General features: G+C 35.8%; 1 protein-coding gene across 1 annotated transcript in view; it reads right to left on the reverse strand.

Moving 5' to 3' along the window:
• Window positions 1–12918, reverse strand: part of PLCL2 (phospholipase C like 2) — a 100903-nt gene that overhangs the window by 29105 nt on the left and 58880 nt on the right. The window contains exon 4 of the mRNA XM_032108526.1: window positions 9608–9811. Within this exon, the coding sequence (XP_031964417.1) occupies window positions 9608–9811 (204 nt within the window). The remainder of the gene's footprint in view (window positions 1–9607; window positions 9812–12918) is intronic.

The raw sequence follows: 12918 nt of genomic DNA on the forward strand, positions 1-12918 counted from the left end.
AACAATGTAATTTGCATTTTTCCAGACATTTTATTAAGCCCAGGATGGTACAAGCAGCACCAATAGCAAACAGCACTTCACAAAAATAGGAAACCAAACACGTGGCACCCTAAACTGCTAAATAGCATCTGCACCACTTCAAAAGATACGTTACACAGCAAGGATCAGAAGTTGCTACCATTGCCCCAAGCAGTAACGGTAAGGAAAGGAACTCTGGTAGGCACACCTTATCCCTTTGCCCTCAAGAACCATTAAAGGTACCGGTAACTCAAACAAAACATGGTCAGCTGTAATTGAGTATATGTATAAATTGTATCCAAGCAGTCCAGTATTCAGCGTCAATGCACCAGAAGGCATCTTTGTTGTGACACTGGAACAAGCAGAAGAACTGCTCTTAGTCCTTTCAGTGACAACTGCCATGGTCAGCTTGCTCTGTAGCTGCATAAGGAGTTGTTTTAAGCTATATGTGCTGCCTTTTATTTTCCACTGGAGAAGAATGGTGTTATAGCAAATAAGAAAGGAAATTACTGTAAAATCAGATTGCAAACTCATATTAAACCTCACAACTCAAATGAATTGTTCTAACAGTATGGACACCACACTGAAAGAATTCTGAAACATCCAGCTTCTAACAGGACCACCATAAACAACAGAAGTTGACTTTTACCAAGAAAAAACCATTCACTGCTTTCCTCTGCTCTGCCAAGACTGTCACCTCATTGTAGAAGGCTACAGGTCAGCTAAGCCTGATTTCCCTTTTGTAAAGCCATGCTGAGTTTTTCCAATCTCCTTCTTGTGAGGCCGCAGCTGAAGCATTCATCCCAGTTTGGGGTTTTACAGTACAATATATGGACTACTGTCCAGCAAAAAATCACAGAGATTCAAGGAACTGGAGCATCTTTTACATGAGGAGAGGCTGAGAGGGCTGGGACTGGTCAGCCTGGAGAAGAGAAGGCTCAGGGGGAATCTTGGGTAGTCAAACACTGGAAGAGGTTTCCCAGAGAGATTGTGGAGTCTCCACTCTTGGTGATGTTCAACAGCCAACTGGACACAGTCCTGGGCAACCTGCTCTGTCTGATGCTGCTTTGAGCAGCATAATTTGGGATTAGATGATCTCCAGAGGTGCCTTCCAACCTAAATATCTCTACGTAAGAAAAGATTTTAGTAAAGTTGATCTTACCAGTCAAAAGAACTGAGTTTTCTGGCTCAAGACAACAATCAATAATAACTTCATTATAGATAAAAATCAAGCGCGGTTTTGCACAGAAAGTTCAAAGCTCTATAAACAAAAGCTGATCTTCCTCATACCCAAATACAGTCCACAGCACCAAGGTAAGAAAATAAAGCTGCTAATTGCTCCTTCTCTACACACAAAGGACTCTTCACATCAAACCAAATTTCCTTCAAAGCAGTGAGGTTTTTAGCAAATGTATTGTCTAAATTAGAAAATATTTCTTCAACTATACAAGAAGATAAGTTTAGCACAGAGTCACTGAGGTTAGAAGGGACTTCAGGAGGTCATGTGGTCCAAACCCCCTTGCTCATGCAGGGCCCCCTACCACAGCTGGCTGCCCAGGGCCATGTCCAGATGGCTTTTGAGTATCTCCAAGGCTGGAGATTGCACAACCTCTCTGGGCAACCTGTTCCCATGTCCAGTCACCCGCACAGTCAAAAAGTGCCACCTGATGTTCTGACAGAGCCTCCTGTTTTTCATTTCATGCCTTTTCTCCTATCACTGGGCACCCACGAAAATAGCCCATCTCTGGCCTCTCTGCACCCTCTCCTCAGGCATTTGGATACACTGATGAGATCCCCCTCAGCCTTCTTTTCTCCAGACTCAACTGTCCCAGCTCCCTCAGCCTTTCTGTGTAGGAGAGATGCTCCCTCACCTTTGTGGCCCTTTGTCTGACTTTTCAGCATGTCCATGCCTCCCTTGAGCTGGGGAACCCAGGACCAGACACAGCACTGCAGGTGTGGCCTCACCGGAGCTGCACAGAAGGAAAGGATCACCTCCTTCGAGTGTAACATATGTTATGATATAATCAAGTATTATGTTTCTTTTCAGACTTTAAACCACTGTCCTATTCAAAAAAAAATGCAGATGAAATTTCCATTATGTTTACTGAATTCACTGACATATTATGATAAAAATGTAATGCTGTACCTGACACTGGCAGTTTATCCATTTAAATGGAAAAAACATAGGAACAGACTCCTGCTTTAGCTTTTTCAGCCAACCTTTCCTCTCTCATCTCTTTTTGAAATGTTTTATATTCTAGAAAACACGTACATGGAAAAGGGTTTTTTGTCTTCAGAAAGAAGAAAGCCAAGATTATGCCATAATACATTGCAGGATCAAAAGATATGAAATCCACTTACCAAAACTAATTCTTGTAGGCCTGAGAAAAAATAGGACATAATCTGTTCTTAATTCTGCAGTGTCCCAAAATGAATTAATTTTCCCCTAGTTTAAGAAAATCTACCAAAGGAACAAATGGTCCCCAAGTCCTCCATTAAAAAGTCTTCTATTCGTTCTTAATTCCTCATGAGCCAAGTATATGAGAAAGACTAGGTTGAAGACAGAGTAAATATAATAATCAGCAGCTCTCTTCCAAACTATGCACCCAAAGACAATAAACGTTTTTAAATCCAACAGTCACTTCTCTTCACTTTCCTGATAATCTGGTTGTTGTAGCAAAATGATTTTCATAATTTTAAAACTAAAGCTGATAGAATGAAAAGCTATGTGATAAGTGGACAATAAGTAAGGACACATATATCAAATGAAAATATCCTCTACCTGTATAGGAAGCAAAAATCTATCATCTGTGTGAAAAAATTAATAGGTAGCATTATTTCTGAAACAAGAACTGTCAGTAGCAGTTCTAATAATCACAATTTTTTTCACACAGATGGAATCAAAAAGACAAACAGAAAATTTAAAATTTACTGGGAAAGAGAACTACTATTGGAAATATGGAATACATATGAGAAGCTGCTATGCATCTAACCTATTTTTATGCTCTTCCATAAACATTTCATTGGACTACATTAAAACAGGACAGAAAGCTACATGAACTCCTTGTCCTAAGTAGCCATATTATTTTATGCTCTTATGAATACTGTGAGTCAGCCATTAGACATAATGGGACAAGTGAGAGGATACAAAAAGCTTCACCGTTCATGATCTCATCAAGAAATGCAGAAATCTTGACTTCACAGAAGCATTAAATTGTCATTATCAGAGCTTTTCAATCAATGCAAAACAGCTCATACTTTACAACATTTGGCATCGGAGTCTTGAGTATCCAAAATTAGACACTTGCTTTGTGGACTGAAAAAGCCTAGCATAAGCTAAGGTTATCATCTGCAGCTCTGTTTTTGGAAGCATAATTACAACCTTCATGCTGTTATAAAACAGGAAAATAAAAACCAATAATAAGCAGCACAACTCTTTCTGAAGAAAATGTCCAAGCTATTCACTATATTTTCCATGAATGCTTTGTTTTCAGTTTTTGTGACAGACTAACAGCTACACAATCAGTAACTATTTCAATTCATCTCAAAACCTGGATCTACAATTGTTATAATTTATTAAACATGGCAAAAACCATTACCTGGGCTATTTGCAATATTAACTCGCAATGAATGATAGATGTTTTCCCTTAGATCTCTTCACCACTGAACTATATCCATTTATTACTTAAATAAAACAGTTCTATTCTGCAGAGAGTGACAATGAAACTAAGCAATACTGTAGAAAGCCAGAGGCAATAATGGAAACAGAGAGACACTGTGCGTTATCGCAATTTAAATACTGCATTTGTATTGCCAACTCTGAAATTTACTGTTTTAACACACATTATAACAATCTACCGCTAAGACTGAGAAAGCTGTTGAAAGTCTAAGCAGCTACATACCTCACATCTCAATGATCTTTGCAAATCTGGGGGCAGCATTAATTCACACAGCTTCCAGAGTACTTAGCTACTTTAGCTAGATCAAAGTTGCAGGAGCTATACCTACTATCTCTAATCTGCTTACTGGAAAAACACACCCTTAATGCAAAAATCAACACAAGCAACGGTCTTTAACAGTTCTTTTCCTGCTGGAGCACCAGGTTAAGTTCAACATTCACTTTAGCTACCATAAAAGATCTAAGAATTTTAAAAGTCTAAAAATTTAATGGTAACTTCATTTCAATATGAGCATTTGAAAGGAAACTTTGTCAAATCTAGGAAAATCTAGATTTGGAAAATCTAACCAGACTGATCTGCTGTGTCTACATGTTTTTTGACATCAAACAACTCCAAGGGATTAATGAGCCCTTCATTTTATAAAAGTTGTATTGACTCTTCCCCAACATGACACATTTCTAGATGTTTCCTTTATCTTCTTCTTCAAAACAGTTTCTACCCATTTTCACAGTACAGATGTCAGCCTGTCTGATCTGTAATTTCATCATCTTCCATGGAAATCTCTTAAAACACTGGCACCACACTAACAACTTTGATAGTCAGTTTTAAGTGAGAGAATACACACAACAATTAGCAGTTTTGATACATCAACTCTTGAGATCTTTCAGAACTTTTAAATGAGTATCTCCTCTTTCTGGTATATTATTTTCCCAGTCTTTTGCCTTTTCTTTGTAGTATCTTCTGTCAGCATTTCAGTTAGAGATTAATTCTCCAATTAGTCTTTCATAAAGAAGCGTTTCATGTGAAACCTTAATCTCTACAGGTATATGGATGCAAAAAACTAATTAAGTTTTGTGGCTTTACCTCTTTAGATGGGGTTTTCTTTCATACATTGATCAACTAGTGATCTTACACAATCTTTGACAGACTTCCTGTTTCTGGTATTTTCAGAGAAGAGGTTACTGGTATTTTTAAGTCTGTGCAGATCATTCTTGAAATTCTTCACTGTCAGTTTTCTTTTATTTCTTATTTAACCATGGCAGGGTTAAATATCGATCCTGTCTTCCCCATTTGCACATGACTTCAGCTTTTTGGACGATGCTTCTTTTCATGAGGATCTCCTCCATTTTGTTCTCCTCAACTGTTTTTTGATAAGTGGTACATATTAACTTCAAATTCCCCAGTAGTATCTGTAGAGTGTCTGTGATGTCTGTTCTTTTGACTACCTCTTTTATCTTTTTGTTTTGTTTTATACAGTCATGCTCTCAAGTATAAAAGCAAGGAATAATAGCTTTTCAATCTTCTGTGCAAAGTCCTACGTTCTCTTTTTCATAAGCCAGATAACGCTAAGAGCTAAATTGTAACATGGAACACCCAAGGAGCTCGACTTCAAAGTCATGGGCTCAAGAACAACATTCTGAACCAGCTGGGTTCAGAACACCGCTATCATGGTCTATGCCAGTCACATATTCCTTAGGAAAGGGACCATATGGAAAAAATCTGAATTTTCTTCTACTGCACAATGCAAGTGGTGGGCAGATGTTATAATGTGATTTAAAATCATGTGATATCCAAAGATTGAGTTCTACTACAGGAAATTGGTGACATTGAACTCAGCCTCCTCTGACACAATCAGGAACTGAATATTTAGGCCTATGCAAGAACTGAAGCAACATACTCAGTTTTAGGAGAGAATTACCAGCACTGGATCCAGTATTTTTTGGTTGCCCAGAAGTTTGCAACCTCAAAGAGTAATTTCAGCGAACGAAGACTTCTCAGCTGAATAACTCTGACACATTAGTAGGCTGAGTAGAAATAGAAATGTCTTGCTCTACTTGTTCCCTCAAGATACAAATCTATAACCACAGCATGATGACTGTAATCCTTCTTACTGTATTTGCACAGTAACCATAACCAAGGACCTACATGAACAACAGGTAGCTAATACAGATTTTATCAGCTAAGTGTAACTCAAAACAGATCTGCTTTCCAATGGGATGGAGTCCATCCCTAGGGTGTATATACAAAATCTATTCATTTTGTTTGATTTCATTAAATCAAATACAGACCTATACTGCATTCTGTAGACATTCTGAATTACAAAATAAGCTCAAAATTTTAAAAAAATTTAAAACTACCCACCCCCAGAAACTGAAAAGAAAAAAAAAAAAAAAAAAGAACTAGCAGCATCACCTAATTAGGATTTAATAACATCTAACTCTAATTACTGTAGCAGACTTACTTCTTTTTCACACAGGTACAGTTATCTGCCTGTTCTGTGTTAGTTTTTCTCTTAGAACCAAATGCCTGCTTGCATTCATTGCTTGCTTATCTTCAGCAGATGGGACACTTCATCCTCTACTAAGGGCAAACAGAGAGAGTCTCAACAGTGTCTGGCTTTATTTGTATGATCTCTAGCATATCTTTGCAGTGCTACTATACTCATCACTGAATAATGCTGCAGACTTAGGGGGAGATAATTTTTTTTTCTCCTGCCATAGTATAACTTTTTTAGGTTTACTTACTGTTTATCTTAAAGGTTATAAGACATTAAAAAAAACATGCAATGGTGTGGAAGAGGCACTTGCCTTAACTCCAAGCTTCAGTCTGCAGCACTGATCAGTGATGGGTGTGATGACACCAACAGAGTGCATGCTGAAGTATCACATAAAGGAGGCTGAAGTTCATGAACAAGAGGGAAAAATAAAACATTGTTAAACAGTGAAAAGATGGTAGGGTGAAAAATACTCAGGAGCACGGAGAAGCTAAAGAAAAATACACACCTTAAAATTTTGCCTTTCTCAAAAATTCCTAGCTGTATTTGGTTTTCATTGTCCTGTCCAGTTCCTATTACATGGATAGGAGAGTTTTTTAACACAAGAATAATACTAGCCTTGGTCACCTAACAGCTCCTCCATTAACAGCACTGAATGCAGACAAGTTAAGAAAGCATTATGTGCTATTTTTAAAAGGCAAAAATCCCAAGTATCTACTGATATATTTTTTATTATTATTTACCTCACTGTTTCTTTAAAAAATATATGTACCTATGCTACACTGAAGATACTCTTTTTTTTCCATGTACCCCTGCAGTATTGCACTTATTTGTAATTATTTCAATGTGGACTGACTGCCTTGCTGCTAAGGTCTTGCATCCTTTCTCACTTTACAGAGCAACAATGAGTCCTTCAAGCACTCCCAATGTAAACAAAATCAGAATAATTAAAATCTTGAATACTACTTTCTATGTTTATTATAATTTTATAGAAAAGAGAGTATTTCTGACAAATAAGAATCCCTTCATTAGATAAAAATATCATGAACCTGAAACAATCACACTTTGAGAATGCCATTACATAAGCCACATTGAGAGGACACACAAGGTAACAACAGCCTACCTGTGTGTTTATGATACCAACCAAAGTTTGTTTCATAAACATTTAACTCTATCTTTGTTATCCACACGATTTCATACAGTACTTGACACACTGGAAGTACACAGTTACATAATTCTGACCTATATGGAGGCCTAAACCAGCAGAAAGTAAGATAAGTAGGTAATCATTACTTTGACAGTGCATCTACCCTTTCTCAATTCACAATAAAGAGCTCTCATTATTAAGCAGAATTTTACACCCATGTATTAATTAATCATGACAAAAATATCCCCAAGTCAAAACTAACAAGGTAAGATTTGTGCTTTTGAGGGCTCATTATATTAATATACACCAAAATCATACAACCCCTCCCACCATCTATAAAACTGTCAGACTCCAAACATCGGCCACTATAGCAAATACCAAGATAGGAACTAAACACTGTCACATCTCTTCTCCTCTCCCTGAGGAAAGGATGACACAGATGTCTCCCACATTGTTTCACAATGTGCTTTCAGAAATAAGAGTATGGGAATATGTCTCCCATGGCTGACTTCATTTTCCAGCACACCCTACAGATTTTAATTGTCTAAAATCTTTTGTGAAACTGAACAGAGTATTGACAAAACCCAAATGTCATAAATTGAAATGCATCTCATTATTCTAACTTATAACTTTTATTTGATTAAAATAACCTTAAATTTACTTATCTTCAATATCATTTGGAGCTAGAAGCACTATCATACTCTTTGTTTGAAATTCAGTAGTTGTATTTTAGGGATGAGAAGACGGAAAAATGCTTTTTGCCACTAAAAAAAAGTTGTATTACTTTTACACGTGAAAGTAAAGTACAGATTTCTCAAGTACAGAAATATTCAAATCATGTATAGAGTATAAGATGTGTGTGGGGAAAAAAACATATGTGAGAGACAAAGAGCAAACCAAATTTAGATTGTAAAGATTTCTGGAGTCATGAGTCACCTTTGTCTAAGTGATATTCAAACAAAAAATTTATTCCAGACTTAAAACTAAGATTTTAAGTACCTAGAATAGCTTAATAACTAATAAGCAGCATCACCACATCAGAACAAACTGCAGGTAGAGGCCTTTTCATCAAGGAAACAAAACTTCTTTATGAATTACAGCTGTAACCCCAACAATCAAGCTTGTTTGCATCCAAATTATAGTGATATCCTAAAAGCCACCACTAAAAGGATACACACTATCGTCTTGTAGCTGTGCTATCATTCCAACCAGATTCTGTCGTATTTACGGCACCACTGAACTACACACACTCTGCCTAAATTGCCAATTATCAATGAGTGCTTTTTTCACTTTGGTATAGCATAATTCCAAAGCTACTTTTTCTTTAGAAAGCAGTTTACAAGATGCATATGAAACTGGGCTACTGGTTTATTTTTCTCCATTTTTTTTCTTTAAATGGCAAGTGACTTGATGCTGCCATGCAAGGTTTCTCATTTTAGCACACAAAATTAATGCAAAATTATCATCACATGAAAGAAAACACCAAATAAATGAATAAATAATCAATTACACTCTGACATTACTTCAGTGGAAGTAAGGAAGACATTTCAAATCACACTTATCTGGATCTTTTTTCCACATTTCAAATTAATGCAAAGCGGATGTAAATCAGTTTTATTGGTGTATTAGTTCTTCCTTCCTTCTTTCTTGCAACGTTTTATTTCCAGTCTCTAAAGACACAATTTATGTATTTACTGAAACATAATGTCTGAAGTTAACATTGCAGTTGCTTACATGTGTAAAAATGCCTAATCAAATGACATCTGTAAGAAAGATAGAAAAAAAGGAAAATGAAAGAGCTCGTGTAGAATTTTACACACCAAGGTGCTTATAAAACTATAATACCTAAAAGCAGTGCCTGGCATTTTTGTATTCTGAGTCAAAGCCTAAATAAACTAAGGTCCACAAAATGTAAAGTAGCAAGAGGTTTATAGATATACAGTAAGTTTCAAACTACTGAAAAACAAGTAAATTAATACATCCTCTTCTTCCTGTTAAATCCTCTTGATTATAACCACTTTACCTTCTGAAGTGTACAAACACCCGTTTGCATGCAGTATATTAATAACCTCTACATTTTACTCTGTATGAAAACACTACTAATTGCTGTACATTCATGGGAATAACTTTCAAGCACAAGTAATGAAGCACGAACCAGGAAGTCACAGGTTAAAACGACTTTCAAAACAGGCATGGTATTGTATATTACATATATATTTTTAAAGTGTTTAAATAGACAATACAAGACAACTACAAAGAACTACTCACCATTTCATATGCTGTTACAATCTTTTTCAAGACCTCTGGAACAATCCCTTGGAGCTCCATAGTTGGATACTGATCACTGAGATTCATTACTACCAAGGGTGTATTATCAGGTCCAACCAAGTGCATAGACACTGCCAAAATGCACTGCATAAGATTCGCTACAGGGGAGAGGCCACATAATTCTTTGAATGAAACTACTGCATTCTGCAAAAAGGAAAGAAAGAGTTTCCTTTACAGTTAAATATGAAATTTAAAGTCTTCTTCTTTCCGGATAAAAGACTTTACTGTTATACTTGAGCTACAATGCTGAGCTACAATGCTGAGCTACAATTACCACAGCTTTTCCCTGAAGAACTGGCAGTTTTCAAAAGCAACCAGTATTACACATACTTTTACAAAAATCTTGAAAATTCAAGTAATTCAGTATATGCCACAGAAAAAAACATCTATGTAGAACAAGTACATCTCTCTATCATGGCTAAAACTAACTATGGAAATAAACAGGTTCTAAAACATGCTGGTTAAATATTTTTATATATTTTGAAAAATTCTAAGACACTTTTTAAATGCCACCAAGAGAAACAAAATATTAGATGCTGAATGTCCCAATTAAGCAAAGTGAAGTCGAAGGAGGAATTCAGCACATTTGTAACTTTAAACATACCTGAACTACAGTCCAGATGTACTGTGGATTTGCTGGCTCCCATTTGGTGTGATTCACAAACCCAGCACTCCACTATTGATGTGTTCCTATCATAGAGTCACTTCAGTAAATTTTTTAAGGTACTTTAACTTAAATACTGATTCTGTACCTTTCCCTAAGATTTCTTACGGTTTTATTTTATATCCAGTATGGTAGAACAGAAAGCCACATAGCCAAGCTTAAACTTGAAGAAAATTTACAGCATTGGAACTACGTGACTCCAAGTAGCCACTGACATTCCATGATGGGAGTATTGTCAGCACTGTACTGAATTTAGGATTTTGGTACCGATTGGGAACTGGTGATCTATGGCAGTCTGGAGTTTGTGTTCCTGCAGGAAATAAAAACAAAAATATGGTATATTTAAGTTACAAATGTGCTCAGTGCTCCTTTCTCTCATGTCGCACCCATGCAGGGCATCTGGTACAGATTTTCATTTTATTCCAAACCACTTTCTATCTTGCTGGCACGGTGAGACTCATTTGTGAACATGTCTCCTAGAAAGGCATAAAGCCAACCTTAACACAAATAGGAATCAAATGTGAAATATTTTGCTGTCCCTTTATGAGACAAATACCAAAGCAGAGCATATTCATGCAAAATTATGTGAACACTAAATTGCACCTACCCAGTCACTTAAGAGTGTACTTTAAGTAAAAGTCCAGGAAACAGAAACTTCTTGTATCAGCTGATGTACAATGACACAATAATTACACAGCTCAAGAGACAGACATTGGGAAGTCCATTCAAACAGACTTTGCTTGAGATAAGTACCATGGTTAAGCCATTATGAACAACCATTTTACAGAGAGGTTAACGAGGACCCAGGGATTGTATATATTCATTAATGACAGGCAGGACAGGACTAATATGCGCTACTACTATAACTCTTGCATTTGGACTTCCAACTCTATATCCAGAGACTATTCCTCATACTGTTAAGTAACTTAGACATGCAACATCACATCCAGTTCAATCACCCATATTATACTTTTATCAGTGATTAATATGCAACAAGTAATGAGCTATGACATCAGCTTTTGTCATGGTAATATAGGAACAAAAGAAACAAAAAACGCTATTCCTATACAGATTTAGAGAAAATATTAAAATCACTGTTGCACTTTTTCTTTTTTCCTCTTCTTCCATCTTATATTAGAAAAACCAAACTAACCAACTTTGCCCTCTATAATCTGGCTTCTGAGGATATTATGAGGATATAATGGTCATAAAGCCATTACCATTTATAACATAACATTTCAGTAAAATGGAAATTAAACAAATCTCACATTCCCTGACATAAATTGATACTTAGTATAATTGAGTGGTTTATTTGCTTTTATTAGCTGTAAAAACTTAGTTACACAGAGTTTAAATGGTGCACATGATATAATCTGTTAGCAAAGTTAAGAAAAACTAATCTTCCCTCATGTGCCTAAAATATCTTTTCGATAGCATTTTGAGAGATAATGACAAATTTAGTTGATAGCACATCTTTCAAACTGACAGAATTAAACACATAAAATACTTTTTAATATCTCATGTTCAAAGGAACTCCACTGTAGAGCCTGTTTTCAATTATATCGTTATATGTGCATACTGCAGCATGCACATTTAAGAGTTTAACGTAGCTACACAAAATTCTGTTTTCATCACTTCCTCAACTCAGTTCTTCCTTGAAAAGTATCTTAAAATAAGGTATTCTTCATATGACAGAATTCTAGCCTTCAGTAGGTTAACTACAGGTAAAGTTCATTTTACATGCAGCCTGTAATTTGAAACATTTATGAGTCCTTATCATTCCTTTTTTTATTATCTTTTAAAAGAGCAAATTTATGTACCAAGTGGAATAGGAGAGATGCATGATGATTTACTAATTTCTTCTTTCATATAAAGCTAGTTTTAAAATTGTATTACTATTAGAATATCTTTAATATAAGATTATTCACAAAGGAAATTTATATACACTGATGTGCCTTTAAAATCCAGAATCAGGTCTCAGACATTTCCTTTAATCGCTTTTCCCTTAACACTATATAACAGCAAGAGGATTTGATAGATCAATCCACTTGAAATTACAATTCTTAATTTTGTTGATCACTGCTAGTATTCCATCAGAAGTTCCTGAATAGTTAAAAGTTTTATTAAATAGAACATAACTTAATCCATTTCTAAAAGGGGTTTACATGGAATCTCCAAATAACACATTTTTTGAAGCGAGATCTCTTGGCTTTCACAAAACCAAGCACCTCAGCCTGCACTTTTTCCCTAAATTCCATGTGTTTACTAACATGATGTTTAAAGTATGACAACTTCTTCTAGAAGACACCTTCTAATACCTTAGTGCTAATGCCATGTATTTCTAACATAACTACGAAGAATCATGGAAAGCAGATCTTTCTGAAAGTACTCCCTTCTATTTGGGAATTAAGAAAAACCATAACTTTGGTGAAACTATGCTAAACATTCTTAGATGTACAAGTAAGGTCTCTGATAAGCATTAAAGTCTCCCTTTTCTATCTGTTGTATATTCCTCCCACATTTCTACTTAATTTTTAAAAACTAAAATATCGCCATACTTTCTTTTAGCGTATTTCTAATATTCCTT

This window comes from Corvus moneduloides, chromosome 1, assembly GCF_009650955.1.
Source record: "Corvus moneduloides isolate bCorMon1 chromosome 1, bCorMon1.pri, whole genome shotgun sequence".
NCBI lineage: Eukaryota > Metazoa > Chordata > Aves > Passeriformes > Corvidae > Corvus > Corvus moneduloides.